We start from the raw sequence: 22,823 nt of genomic DNA on the forward strand, positions 1-22,823 counted from the left end.
TACATTTATGAAGAGACTTATCTAGATGGTCAGACGGTGTCCTGTAAAAAACCTTCCGGAAAAGGAACAAGCTACTGGTACACACAACAGTATGGATGACTCAAAAACATTACATTGACCAAAAGACGACACAAAAGAGCACACACTGTGTGATTTCATTTTTATGGAATTCTAGAACAGGAAAAAAACCTGTAATGACAGAAAGTCAATCAGTGGCTGCCTAGGGTGGGAGGTGGGGGGAAGATGGACTACAGAGGGGCAAGGGGAAATTTCTAGAGTTAGGGCAATGTCTTATAATCTTGTTAGGGGTGGTGCTTACATGAATGGATATTGTTGTCAAACTTCAAAGTATACGCGGAAATGGGTATGTTTTAATTGTATGCAAATTATACCTCTAAGTCAATTGTTTAAGTAAAATAACTAAATAAGTAAATAAATTCTGTACTATCTTAATTATATTCAAATAAAACTTTAATGCTCCAAGAAAACAGTCTAAAGGATAAAATTATCAATATGGTTGAAAAAAAAAGTTTTTGAAAAATTTAAAAAACTGTTTAATTCAACTCAAACACTCCTCTGTGCAAAATCCTCCAAAGGTTTCCTATCTTACTTGGCAAACTCCTCTCTGCCCTTATAATGACCCACAGAACCCATCCTGGCCACTGGGCCCTCCCTCACCATGACCTTCTGCAGGCACACCAAGGCCTTGCCAGAGGCCCACTCTCCCACGCACTCAGGTGAACGTCCACTGGAATTGGAAGGTAACTCCGCTACACAGCCCAACGCCGGCCTCGACTTCCGGCACACAAGGCAGCCCACACTGTTTATTACACAGGCAATACATTTTTTTTGAAAAAAACATAGGAATAAGCATATTTTATTGATATTTCATTTAAATATATATAAGGAACTCCTTTCACCCACTTCACCTGGAGAATGATGTTATACCACTTTAGTTCTGACCAATTTAATTAAAGTACCTATTTTCTGAAATATCGATTTGACCAAAACTAACCCTGACAAGCAAAGCAATGGGTGACCAAAGAGATTGTTTCATATTGTTTAATATTAAGAACACATCAAAGTACATTCCTATTAAAATACGTTATTGTTAAAATAGACTGATTTTAATCACCATAGTAATTCTGTTATCAGCAAAAGACATCCAAGAATGCTACAGTATTAAAATAGTCAAATTCTATGGACAACTCTTCTTGCAAATAAAGACTTTTGGCTACTATTCTGGGGACAAACAATGGAGAGAAAAAAATCAAATAAGTTTCAGTTTACAAAGTGTATATGCCATTAGGAAAAGAGTATGACTGCAGTAACAATAAACAGATGGGGACATATAAAAAGGAAATCTTACACACCATCTTTGGAACAGAACAGCAGACACATAGTTCTGAAACACATCTATCAAAAAGATGGCAGGTCCATTAAGTTGGCTAACTTAAGAAACTGTCCCCAAACATGATATTAATCTCAATAATGAATAAACATTTTACCACACTCTTCCCCCTTACAATCCTGTCTCCATGCTACAATAAAAGTAATATTCTAAAAAATAGAAATCAGATTATGTCACTGTCCAGTGGCTTCCCACTGCACTTACAAAAACAGTGAATTCCTACCCATGGTCCTTAGAGCCCTACAAATCTGACCCTTGCTTCTCTGAAACACCCACTTCATCTTGTCCCAGAGTCCCTGGTGCTCGCCAAGCTCCAGCCCCTAGCTTGCTCTCTGTTCCCTGAATCATCAAGCTAATGCCTACCTCAGGGCCTTTGCACTTTGTCTGTTCACTCTGCCTAGAAGTTTCTTTCTCTAGATCTTCATGTAGTTGGTTCCTTGTTAAAATTATTGAAGACTTAGTTCCAATAGCAATCATCTCCTCAGAACAGCCTTCTCTGACCATGTAATCCAGAGAACGTCCTCTTCCTCCCTGCATCATTCTGTATTATGTTTCCCTGTTCCACTTCGTCCAAAGCACTTTTCACTATCTGAAATGACCTTACCTCTACCAGCAGGTAAGCTGCAGAGCCCTTGCCTATCTTGTTCACTGCAGAATCCCTAACATCTACCCCAGGATACAGTTGGTGCTTGAAAAATACTGAATGAATGAAGAAATGAATGAACATTAAAGACAGATGAGACAAAGAGAACTATGGACAGCTTATTAGAATTATCAAGGTCTAATGAACTCAGATTTGCAACATCAAGTATTGAAAGGTTTTTGTTATGTGACTATTCATTAAAACAAGTGTGAAAGGCTAAACTGCTTTATTACTAACTAATGGCAAACACCAGAGGTTACTGATAAAGATGTGGAGCTGCTGCAATCATAAGATCCTAGATTGAAAGAAAGTTTCAAATACTAATAACAATTTGGGTTATACACAATTCTTTTAAAAAATAAGTATGACTCATAAATTAGTAATCAAGTCAGTTGTATTAAATCATTAGGGTTATAAACAAATACTGCAGTTCCTCTTGTGCAGGCACCTGATGGGATTGCACTGCCCACCACCTACCCGAGTTCTAAGTTAGGTATGGCCATGTGAATAACTAGGACCAATTAAATGTGAGCAGAGTGACAGGTGTTGAGATAAAGCCTCTGTCATCCCTGGTTCCTGAGTGACTACAATAGCAGAGCCCCATATCAATCCACATTGGATGTGCCAGGAAAACATGAAATAAACTATTGCTGTGTTAAATCACTGGGATTTTGGAGTTGGTACTACAGCAGAGCCTAGTTTATCCTGACTGATACAGCATTATAGTATGGTGACCAAGAACTTGGGCTTTGGAATCTGACAGCCTTGTTCTGAATCAGAGTTCTTCACTTGCTGTTTGGGTATCATTAGGAAGCCACAGCCACCTCTTTGGGCCTTAATGTCTTCATCCAAAAAAATGAAGGTTATAATAGCCATACTTAATTGAGTGGTTAAGGATATTAAATTAATTAGAGAATGTATATACAATGCTTAGCAAGAGTGGCATGTGTGAGGCACTCAATCAACAGGAAGTAGTATTCAACTCCAGCATACCTACTTGCTGGTGCTATAAACATATTTGCACTCTGGAACTTAGCTCACCTCTGATACTCTAAAAAAGAAAGACATTCTAAACTCTTCATTCAACGAGAGGGCTGCTTAGAAAATTCTGAATGTTCCTGGGTAAAGCTAGCAAACCTAGAATAGAAAAATAGTGGAACATCTCAAAAGTTAAAGATCAGGACTGGCATGGAAGGTTGATGAAGCAAGTAAAGGATGTCTATGAGTTCAAAATGGAGAGAAAAGGAAATGGAGAGGGAGATCAGAAGTATAGCAATTGCTCCTCTTGCCTGGCAATCAGGCAGCAAGGAGAAGCATCAAACACTCCCATGCAAAGCAAGGTTCTAAACTGGGAGGATAAAAGATACTAAGAAAGGGACAATTAAAAAAAGAAAGAAAGAAAGGGGGCAAGTACTGAGTGAAGAACAGAAGAGAATGAAAACTAAAAAACATGTGGGTCTGGGTCCCAAAGCAGGAATTAGAGGGAAAACCTGGCTAGCCAGGAAGATTTAGGATATGACAGAGTCTGACAGTTCAGAAAGCTTACTGAGAGGCTTTGGCTGTACTGTTTCTTTTAAAGGAATTGCTTACAAACAATATGGCTGATCAGTCCTTCCGAATCCTGTGTATAACTTAACCTGTCAGTTTACTATGAATGGGTGATTCTGTGCCACTGTATGAGACCAAGACCATCATAAAAGACTTAGATCTGAAAGCTAAAATTCATAAAAATTAATTAAAATTCATCAACGCAATGTGGCTCAGTTCCTAGAGAACTGAAATAACCATCGGGGTTTTAATTATAAGTCTACCTGATTCAAGTTAAAACTTTTTTTTTAATATCTGAATTTTTATATTGAGTTTTTATTTTTTCAAATTAATGCTCATTTTCACTGGCTGAAAATGAGAATACATATAAAAGAAGGAAAAATATAAAATAACCTGAAACAACTGTTAATTTTTTTTTAATTACTGAAGGAATTACTGAAAAACACAATAGATTTTATGCCATGACCATCTTGTCTAGATATTGTGCAGTACTCAAGTAATGAAAATATAATTAAAGATGATGAAAGTTTTGCTCACAAAAGGTAGACAATTTTTATAACCTAAATAAAAGTTTCATTATTATCAGACCATTTAAATTAAACTCAAATCAGCAATGTGCTAACCATTAGAAACATAAGAGGACACGTTTCCATAGATATCTGGCATCTGGCATCAAAGGCAGTGCTCCACAGAGCTGATATTAAAACTTGTCAAAAGCAAAATGAAATTGTAAAAGCAGCCAAGAAAAGAAATGGCTATTACTGTAACTCTTTTGAATGGCATATGGATTTTTTTTAAACACAAGTTTGCTGGATATAAGTGGACTATTAAAGTGAAAGTGTGAGGAGTCAAAAAGTTTTACACTGGAAATATCAGTGGCCTAATGAAATACAAGAATTAAGCACTAGTAATTCTACTGCTAAAGTTGTAGCCACAGCAAATAAATGACTGCTGAACAGCAATGCAACAAGAGGAATGTCAATATTTCGATTTCACTTGGAAGCCTTCACTAGCTTCCAATCCAGGATCAACGGTTCCCAGGCAGTAGAAAAGCAATCCCCTTCAGATGACCCGGTTCACTTTAAGAATCAATCTCTAAACAGGAAAATAAATGAAATCTATGACATACATATGCATATAACTTTGATGGACAAAGACTGAAAATCCACTCTCTTCTCCTTTCCCTCCCCCATCTCACCATTTCAAAAATAATTTGCCTTCTTCAAAAGCATGTCAGTAAATGTGCAAGTTTTAAAATAATAGAAACCATGTGCCCCATGTGTTCGCCAGATTTATTTTTTATGATGTATGGTCCTCTGCATTAAAATAAACATATTTCTGATAAAGAAAGCAATGAAAAGAAATCAAAAGAATCCATTTAGAAAAATTTCACATCTCTCAATGCAACATGGAACTGAATTTATTAAATTTGGCCACCTAATGAAATTGGACTTGTGATCTCCAGTTAGAAGCATCTGTAAATGATAAAAAGAAGTCCAAAGTTTCACTTGATGAGGGATACAAAGTATTTTCAAGCCCGATAGTTATAAGCTAAGCCTTAAAAATTACATACTTCACATTTTTTAGGCTTTGCCTTCATATTTTTTTAAATTGTGTTATGAAAATTTCAAAAAGGAATGTGTCTGACACCCATAAATTTCTATAACTGCCAGTGAAATGATATCCAGGCCAAAACATAATAAACCTACTCTAGAACAAATTAAATCTACATAACTGATTCTAATATCAGAATACACTTGAAGCTATAGAAATAGTCATAGCAGTATAGTTTAATCTCCAGGTAATCCCACATTCTCTGGCATGGAAAAAAACGCATCTTACATTTCGATATCTGCTCCCTTGTTTTTATTCTATGGATAGGTTTTTCAGTGACAGAGGCTTGAAATTTCCCATTTGATTAGGTTCAGCCTCTGAAAATAACTTTCAATCTTCCCTTTTCAAATCAAAGGACAATTACAAAATAAAAAGTGCTAAAAACAAAAGCTTATAAGCTTAAAAATAAAAACACCCTACACTACTGAAAAAGAAAGTCTGAACTGAGATCCCTAAGAGTGAGTCCTCCTCCCAGAATTCCCAAGTCTAAACTCATTTGCAGCAATATAAGACATAAAATGTGATCTCACAAAAAAGCCAACCCATGCCAAAACACCACACACTCCACTTCACAAGCAAACACACACTATGCAGACAATGATAGTTCATGGTATTAAGAAACAAAAATGAAATTCTGGGAGGAATGAATGTGTGTGTTACTATCATTAAAAAATAAAAAACTAGTCTAACATCTAGGTAATGTATTTGTATAAATTTACTTTTAAACTCACCTGATTCATTTTCAATTCCTGTTGTGTTCTGTAAAGATACACACAACAAAGAAACTTCTTTGATTACATGAGCCCTAAAAAGAAAAACAAACAATTGTAATATGTACCTGCCTACAAATTTACAGTGATTTAAAACCACATACAGAACTGTAGAGTTTGCTCAAAAGGCTATTCATAAAGCAGCTCCATGCTGGTTCAACTTCAATCTATGCTGAGAGCATTCTTCTCCGATTTATTATCTACAATAAAATAGATTTCTTACTAATCTTTACTAGGGCTTCACTGTACTCCAGACCTGAAAGCACACTCATTAGAATGACATCAAACTTTTGCTTTGGAACTGCATCATTCCTAAGAACAAATAAATTAGCTCTGTTAATAGAAACACAAAGCATTGCTGAATAACTTATTATGAAATTAAATGTCCCTCTTTTACTTATATTGTACTATGTTTAATGTAAACATAATTTGAGCCCATTGAATTACTTTGTTTTTCAAATTCTTGAGGAAGAACAGTAGATTTACTAACAATGACCAAAGGGGGTCTTTTGAGGAACAGAACAAAAAACTTGCAGTAAAATGCAAATGTTTTCATGAAAGATGTTTGGAAAGAGCTACAATTATTCCTTAAAAAACTTTTTTCAGAGATATGTTTGTAGTATAGAAAATAACAAGAAAACAAAATCAGTTCTTACAAAATCATATGACATCCTTGTCTCTAAATAATCTATGAAAACAGCTTTCTGAGGCATACACCCTAGTCATTTGTGTTGAAAAGATTCCATAATATATGAAGATCATAGTGCTTTAAGTAGAACTTCTACTGTAAGCGTCTAAATGTTTCCAACATGCACACATACACATCCCATTATGCATAATATTCCTATTTCTTCATGAACTTGTTTACAACTTAGCTTTCCGTCCCTGACCGATAGGACTTTGCTTACAGTGTAACTTGATGTTCTAATTGTTAATAAACCAAGGAATGTGTAATTTAATGACATTCTTCATACTAGAAGAATATATTACTAGTCCTCTGTCATAAACAATTGTGCTTTGACATTTTACCCCAGGTCTTTAATTAGGATAGTATGTTGTTGTTGTTTTTCTTGAGCTATTGAATCACACTCACCTGATCACCTTGAACAAGCAAACACTATATTTAAGATCATCTAAATTAGAGCCTGGTCAGCTGACCTATTTTTTATTCATAATTGGCACAGGGAATACATTCTATAATTTGCATCTTGCTAGAGAGCTCAGTACTAGCATTTCGTACATAAAATTTCAGATAACTGAAGGTTAACCCAAGAAGTCCATGCTTTCATTTTTAATATTGAGCATATTTCTCCTGTACCTTTAATGTGTCCTTCCTTCATAGGCACGGTATATTGAATATAAATGACCCTTTCCTCTGAGACTTGAAATCATTATGAAGTTAAAAGTATACATTTGAGTGTAAAGCAGTGATGAGGACAGCAGCCCGAGCTGTGCAGACACCATCACCTCAACCCCCTCCACCACCCCACTCAGTAAGTAGTCCTGGTGTGACACCTCACGACCCTGGAAGTGTATAAAAACGTTAGGGGTTTCACCTGCCCTGGTCTAAACTTTCATAGGATGTTTTACCATTTCCCTTGGTTTGTCTTTCACCTCTCATGAGAATCAGCAGCAGCAACACTGTCAAAACTCATTTATGAAGCATCTTCCAAGGACAAAAGACCAGCAGGCATTGTGCTAGGAATGTCACATTTATTACCTAGTTCATTTTTTTTTATTTTCTAAAGTTTACTTCAACATAATGATGCTTACAAAAATTCATTCATATCGGTTAATAGAATACAATTTAAGTTTACCTTATCCTACACAATTTGAACCAAAAACTTGGTACACGGTTTAAGATTTAAAAAAAAAAAAGAATTTGCAATCTGGTTTATTTTTCCTCTATTACCAATGTATAAAAGATTCTCCCTCTAATGCTGCTATAGCAGACAGAACCAAGCAAAATTTACCTTTGGTTTGCTTCAGAAAAATAACACATTGCACTGTGAAAGTTTTTTAAAAAGCTGGTACAACACAACACTGTTGTGATGTTTCAATGTCAGCTTACAAAGTTCAATAACTAATGGATATGTTTGGGGAGAGTGGGGATACCCTATTTATGTTAAAACTGTAAAAGCTACCTGATTTCATTAATATTGCAAGTAGACAGTAAATCTACACAAGCCAAGATTCAGATAATTCCTTGAATCTGAATTAACACAATCAGCTCAGTTTATCTCCTGAAATCAACAAGGAAACTGGGCACAGTGGCTGCAAATTTTTACTAATTTACACAAAAAAGAATCAAATTAAGTTTCATCCCCAGCGTTTCAGGACAAAACTGATACTATACTACAAGAAAGGCATCCTTCTACAGTCAACATTCATGGATGACATGCCATGCATCTACAATAGTTTAAATTTATATCAATACTCATAAGCAAAACAGTCCCCAAAGTTCAAAGACCACATGACTTGAGAAGTGCCTCAAAAATAAATGGGCCTTTCTTGAAAAACCAGAGCAGAGTATCTACCCATAATTATAAGAAGCCTTTTCAAAAAACTCTAGCACCTTGTGAATATCACCTCAATTTAAAAACAACAAAGTAGATTAAGGAAGCAGCAGCTCTGAAAAAGGGGAAAAAATGTAACTTAAAGTATCTTGAAAAACAATGTGAACATATGCTCAAAAGATAATTAAAAGACACATTTTCATAAGCCTATCTAGGATTAGGTATATAACATATTCCGTATTTCAAGTTTTCACTAGTTACTAAACATCATCGATTTACAAGTAACCTGCTCATTTTGGGTTCTTTATCAAAATGGAAAATTCTAGCTTCAATTCTAAGGAAGAGAGAAACTGGAAAAGTAAAAATTTCATACAAATACCACATTTTTCAAAAGGAAGAACTCCCAGCTGGACCTGAAGTTCCTATCACCAACATATTTTTCACAAGAACTCTACAGGTATAAATACTAGTGTCCTCAATGACCAAAGCAGAATCTAGGGGCTAAGGTAACTCAGCCAGGGTCTCACAATTTGGATCACTGCTTTTTCTTCTTAGCCATGTTTCTCCAACAACTTCTGATTCCTGTCCCTTGCTGAACACCTATTATGCACCAAGTACCATTCTTGTGCAGTGAACTGCACAAAGATCCCTGCCCTTATGGTCAAGTAAGGATGTAACAACCAGTAATTAATAGAATATGCAATATGTCAGATAATCAAAATGATTATCTGACATGATTATTTTTCAAGAAAAATGATTATTTTCAAGAAAAATAAAGCCTGCAAATCCAACAGTGTGGTCAGAGAAGGCCTCCCTGAGAAGGGGACACATGCATAAAAGCCAGACAGAGAAGAGCTATGTGCCATGCAGGGAGGAAGTCCCATTCGGTAGAGTGCCTGGGTGTTTGAGAAGAAGGATGGTAAGTAAGAAGGAAAGTCACAGAGGTGACTGATGCGGTGGGGGTGGGGGCAGATTAGGAATGGATTTTGCAGGGTGAGCCTTGTTCACCAGAATGCCTATGGCTTTTCCATCTTGGGAGGCTCAAGGCAGAAACGACCTAATGTGACTCAGATTTTTAAAAAGATGTACATGAGCAGGGTGGAGGCAGTAAAACATCTTAAGGAGGCTAATGGCTCAGATGGGCAAGAGATGATGATGGCTTGCAGAGATATGAAAAGTAGTTGAATTCTGGATATATTCTTAAACTAGAGTCCCCAGGATGTGCTGCTGGATTAGATGTTAGGTATGAAAGAGAGGAAGTCAGGGATGACACCAAGGTTTTTATACTGAGGACCCAAGAGGATAGAGCTGCCATTTTCTGAGAGGCTGCCTTCTTTTCCTCTGCTTTTCATTTGTTTTTCCCTCTGTATGTGACATGCCTCCTTTCCTTTTCCTCCCCTTTTGTAGCTGTGAGCTCACAGACACAATCCAAATATTAGAAATATTCTGGCTGATACCAGACAACTAAAACATTTAAGTACTTAAATATTTTCCTTTGTTTTCCCAATGATTCTTGAATTTTTCTTAATAAAAACTACAATGTAATTCAAATTTCCATATGATTAATAATCTTCTCTCTGTATGTACAAACAGGAATTCATGCATTTCTTTCCAGAGAAAATAAGGGTCTTGACACCTTGTTTAAGGATTCAACTATTCACCTCTCTCTAATCCTTCTATCACTTCTAATCCTAGTCACTAAAACCCAGACCCACATTTTTTCTCTCCCTCTTGACTTAGGACATTGTCAAACTATACTCCTAAAATATTTTATAATATCAAAAACATTGCAAATCTGACACTTATCAGGTGGTATTTCTGAAAATTCAATTTTTTATTGAACTAACTGAAAACAAGGAGTGTTAAAAGAAAAGAAGTGAGACTTCAGGCAGTGTTTCTCAACAGCAGCCCACTGCTGGACAACACTTCCCTGCGCGTGGCTGCAGCGAATGTCCCTTATATCACCGGCCATGTGGCACTGCCTGGTACAATCAATGCCAGCAGTGCCTCCAAGTGTTCTGACAACCAAAAATACCTACATACAAATACCCTCCCAGGTGAGAAACTCTGAGCTGTCATACCCATAGGACTAGTTAAAATAAGTCTAAAAGCTCTTGATGGAGTGATTTCCTTAAAGTATTTCCAGCATTGCCCATAGAAGCCTCCTAGAGATCCTACACAACGTGCAGATTCAGTGATCGCTTAGATGGCAGTGTTTTACAAACCCACTTAACTATATAATATACAGCACCTCAAGGCCGAAATTTTACTAAATGCAAGAACTTCAGCTATCAATCCTACTAGTACAGAGGAAGAGAGGGATCTTTCCATACAGATCACTGTCACCTTAGCAAGTATATCAAATAAAACAAATAAAATTTAAAATTAAAAAAAAAAGCCAAACAAGTGCTTCCACTTTTCCAATGGCAAAACGCTGAAGATCTTAAAATTCCTAGGGCTTTTCTGATCCTTGTTTATGTCTTAGTCTCTTTTTTGGATTTGTGACCATACCTTCTTGAATATTTCTATGCTACCTTCCTATTTCACTTGGTTGAGATTTATCAATCCTAGAAGGGGTAGGTAAAGTACATTAGGCAGGTAAATAAAAATTAAAGCATGTGAAATTTTTATTACCAACTATACTTTATTAAGCATACACTCTTTTACAAAAAAGACCTTTATCTCTACTTTAGATAACTAAGGTTTTAATAATAGACATAATGACCTTTTAAATAATATACTTAAATACTATACTTTCCAAGATAATGCTCTCAAATCTTAAACAAATCATTGTTACAAATATTTAACTTAATTAATATTATGAAGATGATTTGATTATAAATGATCAGTATCAAAAGTGCAACAATAAAAGAATTATGGCCTATATTCAAATACTGGTTCTTTAAAGTGTTAAGACAACCTCAACAACTTTTAAAGCTGGCTGGAAGTCCAATGACCAGAAAATCTACAACTATGATGGGATACACCTGTCCCTGGGTCCCTGCTGCTCCTGCCATCTCTTTCCACCACTAATCCTCTGAAATACAGCAGATTAGAGAATTCACATTAATGTAACATACACATAACTGGTTAAATTGCCTTCTGCAGACTTGTAAAGTCTACAGAAGTATATGAAAGGCAAGATTTGTTTGTCTCCAACTGGAAAAAAAATTCATTATTTGATTTGATTTGTGCATTTACCTATAAATCTCTGATATTATTTTAATAATTATTCTTTAGGATCAGTTTAGATCTTCTGGGGCTATTTAGAAAAATAACTAAGTTGGCAACATTCACTTAGAGGTCACTGGTATTTTTTATAATTACTTTCTTAAGTTACAAAAATATTCCACATCATAACATTAAGAATCACAGAAAAAAACATGAGAAATTTAAGACTCAGGAAGCAACATATAGCTTGTGGACAAATAATAAAACAGGAATAAAGGAACTAGGTATGGTTTTATCAAAATATGCAAGACTAAATGCATGGAAAACATGGATGAGATACAAGAGAAAAAACTTTTAAAAACAACATTTTGTGAATGGAGTCTTGGAAAGTTATGGCCAACGTAAGAAAAAGAATATTCTGAAATTAATTATGGCATAAAGTAGATCCTTAATGATAAATAAATATCATTGTGACAAATCAGAGTTGGTTAAGCTTATAGCAAGAGTAATCTGCAGTGTTGAATACTGACCTTAACTTCTACCAAGAGATTCCTGTAATCAAGAAACTTCTAGATAAATAAAATATCTAGAATTTGCAACCACTGTCAAAGTACTCACTGTCATAGAAAACTACCAGCAATAATTTCGACCAAAAGAACAGAATCACCATATTACAATTTAACTCTTCCATACGGAAACATTTAGCTCCCATTAGTTAGATTAAGCAACAGCACATAACTCATAAATATTGAATCTGTCCAGAAATTTGCTAAATGAAAAATCACAAGTCTTCCTTTTCTAAAATAATGAATACAATTTATTTCACAAGAGTAATCATCTAATTTCACCCTAAATATATACCCCCAACCTTTCTTTGAAAATGCAGACTATATTATCAAATTAAGTAAGCTAAAGTGAAAATCAGACTTGATGTTTACCATTTGAAAAATAAGTGGTTTGGGGTGGGGTGGAAAGGGGAAGGAGGGAAAGAGAGGCAGAGAGACCGAAAATAGAGTAAAAATTAGGGGGTAAACTCTTTCTGCCTGAAATTTCTCATGTCTCCAACCCCCTAGAACCCCCTACTCAAGCCAAAATACAAAGTACACCATGTGGAAGAATTTTACTGCCTATAAAAGTCTGAGAGGGGAGCAGGTGTAGCTCAGTGGTTGAGCTCCTGCTTCCCATGTATAAGGTCCTGAGTTCAATCTCTGGTACCTCTTTAAAAAAAAAAAACCTGAGGATATACAAGGAACAGAATAGCTCACAAACCAACCAGTGATTTCTCCATTTTGACTAATCAGTTTCCCAGTGAGGCCCAGTACACTATAGACAAATATCCCAGAGCCTGACACCCCAAGTTCACAGGTCAAGCCTAAATATGGAAGCGGAGTGCCATGGCTATACATAGTAGGAGGACCTTCCACTTGGCAGAGAGGAAGAGCTGAGGGTTCGCAGCTCCGAAAGGCTGTAGAGGGCAAGGTATTTTACCCTGCAGAGCTCCAATAAGGTTGATTAGAAATTTTATTTGAAAAACGTAGGATACAGAGCTCTGAAGTCAATAGTTTCCCTGATTAAACAATGCCAATGTCAAACAAGAGCCCTGCTGATAGGTTAGGAAAGTACTATAAATGCACATTCAGATTGTGGCACTCTACTGTTTGGTTTTTATCCCCCAGAATATCCCTTCATTTTATTTTTTAAAAAAAGTATTAAAGAGAAAATTCTCAAAAAATACTATTCTAAGCATCTATTTAAAAAGCACTAGCTTAGAAATAAATGTATAGGGATGATTGATTATCATTTACCTGATTGCTGCTATGAACATCTATTAACGTATGCTCTCCCTTATTTTGATTAAATTTACACATCTACATCATTATATAACACTGAATATGTAATTTAGTATAACATAAATCTCAGGCTTTGTTTAGGGTTTATACACTAATTTCCTCTAATCCTCTACTTAGAAATAGTTTCTCTAAAGAAATGAAAACATATTCTCTTACCTCTCACTATAATAGTAGGATATTCCTCCCCATGGTACTATAAACAAAAGAATCAATGTCAATTTTCCTGGATAAGGTAACTCCATCCAGTCAAAATACTCTTGAATTTTTTTTTTCACAGTGAACTGAAAAGCTTTATTTTAAACCTTTACACTTTATATTCTTTTATATATATATATATATATATTTTTTTTTTTTTTTAAGGTTTATTTATTTATTTCTCTCCCCTTCCCCCCCGCCCCACCCCGGTTGCCTGTTCTCTGTGTCTATTTGTTGCATCTTCTTTGTCCACTTCTGTTGTTGTCAGCGGCACGGGAATCTGTGTTTCTTTTTGTTGCATCATCTTGTTGTGTCAGCTCTCCGTGTGGGTGGCACCATTCCTGGGCAGGCTGCACTTTCTTTCGCACTGGGCGGCTCTCCTTACAGGGTGCACTCCTTGCACGTGGCGCTTCCCTACGCAGGGGACACCCCTGCGTGGCACAGCACTCCTCCCATGCATCAGCACTGCGCATGGGCCAGCTGCACACGGGTCAAGGAGGCCCACCAGTTTGAACCGTGGACCTCCCATGTGGTAGGCGGACGCCCTAACCACTGGGCCAAGTCCACCGCCTACACTTTATATTCTGTTATCAGTCATATAAAACATGTCTGAAGCTAAGCAATCAGATGAGTTTTTCTCTGAGATATTTCTATTCCTCTTTAGTATCCTTGAATTTTTAAAGTTAATTTCCTTTCCTTATTTTCAAGACTAATTGCCAAAAAATATAGCTGTAAAAGTCAACACAAAAAAGTAGGGATGGGTAAGAAAGCTACTGCTTTCCAATCAGCTCCTACTCCGGTAGGAACTATGCTGCTGATTCAAAATTATTAAAACTCCCAATACTCTCAGGAAGAGTATAATTTAACCAACTGTTGACTGCACATTCATAAAATATTATAAAAATCAAAGAAGTTTCTATAAAAAGATAAATTTCTAACATTTTCCCAATGTTAAATGTATAAAATCCCAAAACTACTGTAACACTCAAATTCTAAACTTCCAACTCACACAAAACTTCTAAGGCAAGTTGCCAGATGATAGCTCATTTCACAATTCCTAAAGCCAAAGGAATTCTCAGATGACCCTTCTGAGTTACTATTCTTCCACTGAAGTTCCCAATTCAGGGTGACTTTTATGATTAAACACTTAAAACTGAGAGATTTTCCGGAACCCTGCAAAATACTTCTGAATGTCCTGAAAAAGGGAGGAAAGCCACAGTAGTGCAGACAAAACAGTCCTTGCACCAAGTATTCATTTTCTCACGTAGATTCAATAAAACTTTGATATAGTCATCCTTCAACTGACTGCTCAGAGCTTTTTTGGGTTTTCCTACATATTAATAAGATACATAGGAAAACTCATTTTACACAAACTACACACAAAATGACAGAGGCTTCCTGAATTCAATAATCTAAAACAAAGCTGAGGTCATACTAGACAGAGTGACAACTTAAACTATGTTTTGCTAAGGTGCCAGGTATATTTTTTTTTTAATTTTTTTTTTTATTGACTTTGTAATAATATTACATTAAAAATATATATGTGAGGTCCCATTCAACCCCACACCCCCACCCCCCCTCTCCCCCCCCCCAACAACACTCGTTCCCATCATCATGACACATCCATTGGATTTGGTAAGTACATCTTTGGGCACCTCTGCACCTCATAGACAATGGTTCACATCATGGCCCATACTCTCCTCCATTCCATCCAGTGGGCCCTGTGAGGATTTACAATGTCCGGTGATTACCTCTGAAGCACCATCCAGGGCAGCTCCATGTCCCAAAGACGCCTCCACCTCTCATCTCTTCCTGCCTTTCCCCATACCCATCAGCCACCATGTCCACTTTTCCCAATCCAATGCCACCTCTTCTATGTGGACATTGAATTGGTTGTGTCCATTGCACCTCTATGTCAAGAGGAGGCTAGGATTCCACATGGATGCTGGATGCAATCCTCCCATTTTCAGTTGTAATCACTCTAGGCTCCATGGTGTGGTGGTTGTCCTTCTTCAACTCCATCTTAGCTGAGTGTGGTAAGTCCAATAGATCAGATTGTAGGTGCTGGAGTCTGTTGAGGCTCAGGACCTGGCTATCACATTGTCAGTCCAGAGATTCAAATCCCCTAAATATATCTTAAACCCCAACATTAACTGGTGCCAGGTATATTTATATCACTACAAGATTCTACAGGACTTTGCCCAATATTTCATTAGAGCATTTTTTTATTTTGGTAGGGAGAGACTCCTCTATTTTACATATAAGCTCTGAGGCTTGGGAGGGTCTATCTTCCAAATATGTAAATACTTCAAGAGCATTTTAAAATAACAGCCATACCTACGGTTTCCAGAGCTACGTTTGTGACACAGACTACTCTATAGCTAAAGAAGCCCACGGCACAAGCATGAGTTTTTCTTTTTTTCAAGTATGTTTCCTCAAAACTATTCGTAGTTTTGTTTCACGGTAAAGATAAATGCCTAAACGTTTCCGATAAAAGGGGTGAAATTGAAAGCCTGTCTCTGCCTGCCTGTCTGCCCCGGTGAGAGATACAGTGTGTGACTCAAGCAAGGGTCTGTGCAGAGCAATACTAGAAAAGATGGGGCAATTATACTGGGGTCTTCAGTTCCAGGTTAAACTTAAACTTGACCCTGTGGGTCAGGTTCCCACTCCAGGAGGTCTTTACAGAGAGACGGAAGAGGAAGTACTTAAAAAGAAGAGCCCTGAAGGCCTGCCGGGATAAAGGGCCTATTTTCACCAGGGCCCATCAGGAGGGCAGCCCTGGCCCAGGGAACCCGCCACAGAACAGCCACAGCAGTTGGTGACTGAGGAGGGGCCATAAACAAAACAAGGCAGGATATTTTTAAAAGATTCAACTGCCAGGAAAGAGCGAGGAAGTAGATGGGGAGTGGGCAACCAGAAAGACCTGAACCGGGCAAGCCAGGTAAGAACCCGAGATGATAAGGGATAAGATAATGGTTGAAAAGGAACTAAAAAAGAGGAGACTGCAGAGAAAGACTGGACAGAACATGTTAACAAGCTGAATAAGAAGGGGAAAGGGATGACAAAGATGAGCCCAGAATTCGGAATGTGACTGCCTGGAAGAACAGGAATAGGAATCTATTTCAAAGATGGAGTAGCTGGAGGAGGAACATATTTAGGCATAAGTGGTGAACTCTGTTTTAGGGTCTCTGACTTTGAGGAGAAACCAGACAGTCACATGGAAAGCTACAGAGCAAGTGGGAGAAGGGCCCAGCACAGCCAGGCCATTCCAGATTGGGGATGAAGCTTTAGAAGTTTCTGTAAACAAGGAAAATACAGGAGGAAAAATATCCAGAGAAGAGAAGATGAAGGATTTGGCTTTGTGTAAGGCATGGAAGGGACTAGAAAAGAAGCCACTCCCCACTCTCTCCAGCTTGCTTCAGTAGCAGAGGGGTCTAAAAGCTTCAGATGACTTAGAAGGGCTTCTCTCAACAATCCTGCTGTGTTCTCTCTCAAGATCTACTGGAAGGACTATCTAAGAAAAATGTTTTCAAGGTCTGAAAAAGCTAAAGTATCACAAACTGTTTGCATATTCTTTATCTTCTCATTTCAAAAATACTCCAGTGAAAGAGAGAAGCAATCATGGTCCCCACTTTACAAATACGAAGAGGCAAGAGGGAATTAACTGACCAAGGTGTCAAGGTTTGATTTGTGTTAGGGTCCCTCTACGCACGGAGGTAGGGCTCAGTTAAATTGTTACAGAGACACATCCATGCAACGTTTACCTCCCGACACAGGTGAACTGATCTGTTCCATGTCCTCTAACACACGGTAATAGAGCCCTATAGTTAAGAATCTCAATTTATCCTGAGACCTCCTTTTTAAAACTCCTGCTTTCAGGTGTACTTACAAGTAGGTCTTTCAGAATTATGGCAAAGTCCCTAAAATAAGCATCACAAAATGAGAAACATTTAGATTGCCAATTTTATATTGAGACTTCAAATTATGTTTAATTTATACTGTATTAATAAGGTCTTGGATGATACATGGGATTCATATTGAGGTATATAAGAATTCAGTGAATTCTTTTCAAATGTTGATGACATCATTTAAATTATCTGAAAATGCCACCAAATTTTCCCACCAGAGCAAACATAGTCTTAGTGGAACTACATACAAGCACATATAAAATGTGTGAGTTTTACCAATTTCCAGACAGACTGTCCACTGTAATCAAACTAACAGTTGCACTTAGCTTTACATATTTCAAGCAAGTTGAGCCAAGAAGTAATTTAGCTCTTTCAAAGCAAAATCTATCATATGATTTAATGTAAGAGCTACGAAATACTCTTCTCACTAAAATAGCTGGAAAATATGTAAGTATTCAGTGAAACCTCCTTTATAGCATATTCCAGAGCACGAATAAGTGAAAATACAACATATGCATGACACGAACCAAGACTCTGAAAATAAATTTTATGTAGTACTGAGAAAAACATAATAAGTAGATTTCACTCTAAATGAACCCAATTTGCTCCATACAATAACTCTATTTCACGCTTCAAGGACATGGGGTGGGGAATGAAAGGCATTCTTAAGAAAGACTATTTCAATGACACATGCATTCATTCCAGTGAAACTATGCAGATACTCTGTAATTCAGAAAACTACCCCATTACCAAATGTGGCTCCAATAGCACACCTCTTTATCATTTTTATATCGGCCAGTTCTGACGAACGATTACTAATGCCACAAAAAGAATTCAATCAATTTATACATTAGAAATAAAGATATGACAATTCATACTCTACCCCCTAGGGAAAGCTGCATTAATTAATGATGCTTGTTTTCCATTAAGATCAATAAACTATCTTTAAATTAAAATGTAATAGGTTACAGTTAGGTAAACACTTCAAAAGTAAACCTTATTTCTTTAGGATAAATCATCATATCATTGTCTGTGCATAACCCTGAACTGATTGCTTTTAAAAAAAGGAGATTTATGGAAAAACAATAGTTTCGCTTCTACCATCAACCATTAAGAGGTTGTTTAAGTCACATTTTCTACAAGAAAAGACAACTGGTTTTTTTAGGCTATTCAGTATAATGGACCACAAGTTTAAATTATTCACCATGCATCAACTCTATGCAAATTTATTTAAATTTAGTAATAATTTCATCTTCATTTTGAGAAATCTTATCCACTGACATGAAAACTCCTTCATAAGCTCCAGGAGACCTCACACTGCTTTCTCTCTTACCACAAAAGAGCCACCAAGGCAAAACTGCTGAAACCAGCCATTCTATGAAGTTATAAAACCAAAAGCAGGAAGAGCTTCAAGAAACCACTAAGTTCGTTCCCCAGCTTCAAGGCAGGCCTCACAGAAACTGTGGAGTCTATTCTACAGTTCTTTGACTAAAGAGATACCATAAACTGTTTCAGTGATTCAAGTCTGATCCAGTCGGACAAGCCTTCCTTGAATGCAGCAGTTTCAACAGGGATGATTTTGCTCGCCAGGGACCTCTGCCAATGTCTGGAGACTACATGTCTAGTGGGAAAAGGCCAAGGATACTGCTAAATATCCTACAATGTACAGGACTGCCCACCAAGTCCCTGCAACAAAGAACGATCCAGTCCAAAATGTCTACAGTGCTGAGGTGGAGAAATACGTTCATGGAGCATAAGCAGCGCGCCCTTGCAACGGAGTTTACAGCTTTCCACCGCTGCATGAGGATGACTTTGACAGCTCTAACTGTAAGCTCCAGTTACTTCAAAAGGAGGAGCCCGAACACTGGCCCAGACTCTAACCAGATGCCGTGCAAGGCGGCGGTGTGGCTGATGTGCACCACACCAACCATGAAGCCATGGACACTCGTCCACAGGATGACTGTCAGGTAATGTCCCTGTCATCTGGAAACTCCCCGAATCTACACATTGGCTCCCCACAAGGTTGCCAAATTTTCCCCAACTGTCCACCCACTCACCTTTCTCTCCTTTCTGTGTATTTTTCAGTTCCAGCCCACAGGGGTTTTTTTTCTGCATGGGTATTGAAAATACCATGAAAAGCAAGTCAGAAGACATAGTAAAAATAGTAAATAGGCTAAGGTGCTTTCCAACCCAGAAACATATGATTTAACATGACTTAAAAGGTTTGTAAATCAGATCCAAAACTTGAAAAGAGATGGCCAGCTTAAAGAAACAGTGCCCTGAATAAATAAAATATAAAATAATTATCCAAAAGATGTGTGTGCAGATATACATATAAAACTGTACAAATACAGCTGACAAAGAGAGCAAAAGGGAGCTGAAATGAAGCGTTACATCTCGTAACTGCAACAGTAGGAAAAATGAGTATTTAGAGGCTGAGAAACAAAATTTACATCTTCACGTCTTAAAAGATTACAGAACTTTAAAATTCACAATCGGAAAAACTTTTAAACGTATCTTAATGAAGAGGAAATCTTGGCTATACAAACCTACTAATCAACATGGAGTTGACGAATAAATTATAGCCCATCCTTATATTATGTACCCATTAAAAATCATATTAAAGAAGATTTAATGACATGGCTAAATGTTAACAATTTAGTAAGCAAAGACGAGTTACAAACGATATCCATAATATGATATTAATTCTGTATAAAATGTAAATATATAGAAATGACAATTCTTTAAGGAAATATAAGTACAAAAACATAAGATTATATGCACACTGACTAATTATACACACATGTGCACTGCAAGAGACGAGGAGGAGGTGGGCCAATATGTTAACAGTGCTTATCTCAAAAGTGGAAAGATTTCTATTCTTTCTTTGTGCCTGTCTCTATTTTCCAAACGGTCTACAGTGAGAATCTTTTGTGAAGTTTTATTTGTACAAAACTAATACATTCTTACAAATGTAAACTGTTGTTTCAGGCACTGTCCATGCAATGAGAAAAAAACAAATATTCCTGAATATACCAATTTTTCATGCAAAGAATCCTTTTTCAGAATCAACAAGAGGAAACATTTATTATGTATTATTACTATGCCAGGCACTTTTCTAGGCACTTCTAAATGTATCATTTTCAAATAAATCAAACTAAACACGATGTGTTGGGTGATACAGTAAAAGAGCCCCGAGATGACAGAAGTTGTGAGAGAGTTTTAATCCCATCATGAATTTCTATTTCAGTTTCCACAGCTTGAAATTAAGAGGTCAATAAGATGATCTTTATTTAAAGGTCCTTCTAAGGTTAAAATGAGTTTCTAAATGTAAAAGAATGTGGCAAGTGTTTTTAAGGAAACTTCTAGAAATTATGGGGCAGCCGCATCCCATCTCATAAACACAAACCCTACTTTGAAAAGAAAGTTTGATTATCTTTCTCAGTTCCTCTTCCTTAATATTTGTACAGCAAATCTCATATCTGTTTTTCAAAGCCTCCATTTTTCCAATTCTTGGACACAACTGATCAAACCGGTGAAAGAAGTCTCTGCTATTGTAGGTAAGAGAGAATCATTGAAAGGGTCCGTGTGTTGCTCAACGTTGCTGTAGATTTTAACAATAAACCTGTAGTAAACAAAAACGTTAAGCAACATTTTGGTCGCGTTCTGCGTACAATCATTTTAGTGCCTGGGTAAAAAGAACTAAAGACCTCCTGAGATTCAGCAAAAGGCGATCCACTTTTCTACTAAACTCAAAACCTCAGTACAACACTGAATTGAAAATGAGGGACTAGCACGAATCTCATCCCTTCAGGGGGTAATTACAGCTGCTGGGTTCACAGACTGTGTGCTTCCCAGTGGGTAGTGGGACCGTTGGGGCAGCGCGCTGGCCGACTGCGGGTCGCAGGCGCAGCAAGCCCCAGGCTCGGCCGTTCACTCCTGGATCGGGGGCACCACGGAGATTTTGGGAATAACACTGACCAGTTTTAGGTTTGCTTCAGGTCGCACTTACCACCATCGAAAATTGGTTCACGGGTCTCTTTGGTGACGAAATCAATAATATATAAGTGTACATCTGTTGGGGGTTTTCTTGTTTTTGTTTTGTTCTTTTTTTTTTAAAGGATGGGGTTATGGGAACACTGAGAATTTCCAGGTTTAAACCACACAAAACTATTTAGGGGACACAAAGACTCAAGACACAAAACAAATCGGGAATGCAAATGTGAAAGACACGTTTAGCTGAAACACAAAAGAGAGGAGCAAAACGACTGGAAAAATTCAAACGGTCCCGGGAGCCCCATGTGCACCTTCAGTCCGCGGGGACCGCTGTGTCCGACGTGGACTTTGAGCAGCACGCGCCCGGGCATCGCCGCACCACAGCCCACTGCGTCCCCCTCGCCGGCCGCGCGACGCACAACGGTGACAAAAGCGAACCCCGCAACTTCCCCGCGGAGGAGCCCCAAGGCCGGGCCGGGGTGCTAGGACGCGGGCTGGTCAGGACGCCCGGCCGCGCCCACCGCAGGGCCGCCACCCACCCGAGGGACCACCGGGGCCGCCCGCTGCCCGGGGCACGCATTGTTCCCGGGCTCCCGCCTGCCGCTGCTCCCGGGACGTCCGGCGACCACCGCGAGGGGTGCGCCGCCCGCCCAGACCCCCGCGGCGCCCGCGTCCGCTGGCGTGTCGACCCCGCTGTTTGGTTCCTCGGGCGGCCGCGAGGCTCCAGTAGTGCAGGAGAGCACGAGCGTCCCGGCGCCCAGAGGCTGCTCGCCCGGCCGCTTCTTACCTGCTCCCGCCGCGCGCCGCGTCTCAGAGCGCCGAGAGCCGTGGCCCGCGCCGCCGCCGCCGCCGCCGCTCCGCCCGCCCCGGCGCCCGCTGCCGCGCCGCCGCCATCTTGGCTCCGGTCGGAAATGACGTCGGGCGGCGCCGGCCGCGACCGGGGGCCTCTCGGCCTTCGTCGCCCTGGGGTCACCGACCTCCTTAGCGCCGACCGAGAGGCGGTCTCGGGGACGCTGCACTGCGCGCGCCGTTGTTCGAGGGCTCCAGCCCCGGGGCGCGGCAGAGACCGGACGCGCGGCGACCAGGACTAGCGCTGACCCGGCCGCCCCGCGGGGGTACCGTGCACCCCTCGGGCAGCGCCTCTGAGAGGAAACCCCTGTGGCTCACCGTGTCCAGTCTGACAGCAGGAAAGGATGGAGAT

At 38.7% G+C, this 22,823-nt stretch overlaps 1 protein-coding gene across 8 annotated transcripts in view; it reads right to left on the reverse strand.

Moving 5' to 3' along the window:
- The window catches only part of PRDM2 (PR/SET domain 2), a 135,110-nt gene extending 112,602 nt beyond the window's left edge, over positions 1–22,508 (reverse strand). For 2 of the 8 annotated variants that reach the window (XM_071217776.1, XM_023591695.3), the window contains exons 1-2: positions 22,410–22,476; positions 5,948–6,021 (exon numbers count right to left, since the gene is read on the reverse strand). In XM_071217776.1, coding sequence (XP_071073877.1) covers positions 5,948–5,956 — 9 coding nt within the window. In that variant the 5' untranslated portion in view covers positions 5,957–6,021; positions 22,410–22,476. Of the gene's footprint in view, positions 1–5,947; positions 6,022–22,409 lie in introns of those variants that run through there. The other 6 variants (XM_071217780.1, XM_071217781.1, XM_071217779.1 and 3 more) reach the window with 5 other exon arrangements.
- Between the last annotated feature and the right edge of the window lie 315 nt (positions 22,509–22,823).

Source organism: Dasypus novemcinctus, chromosome 9 (assembly GCF_030445035.2).
Source record: "Dasypus novemcinctus isolate mDasNov1 chromosome 9, mDasNov1.1.hap2, whole genome shotgun sequence".
Taxonomy (NCBI): domain Eukaryota; kingdom Metazoa; phylum Chordata; class Mammalia; order Cingulata; family Dasypodidae; genus Dasypus; species Dasypus novemcinctus.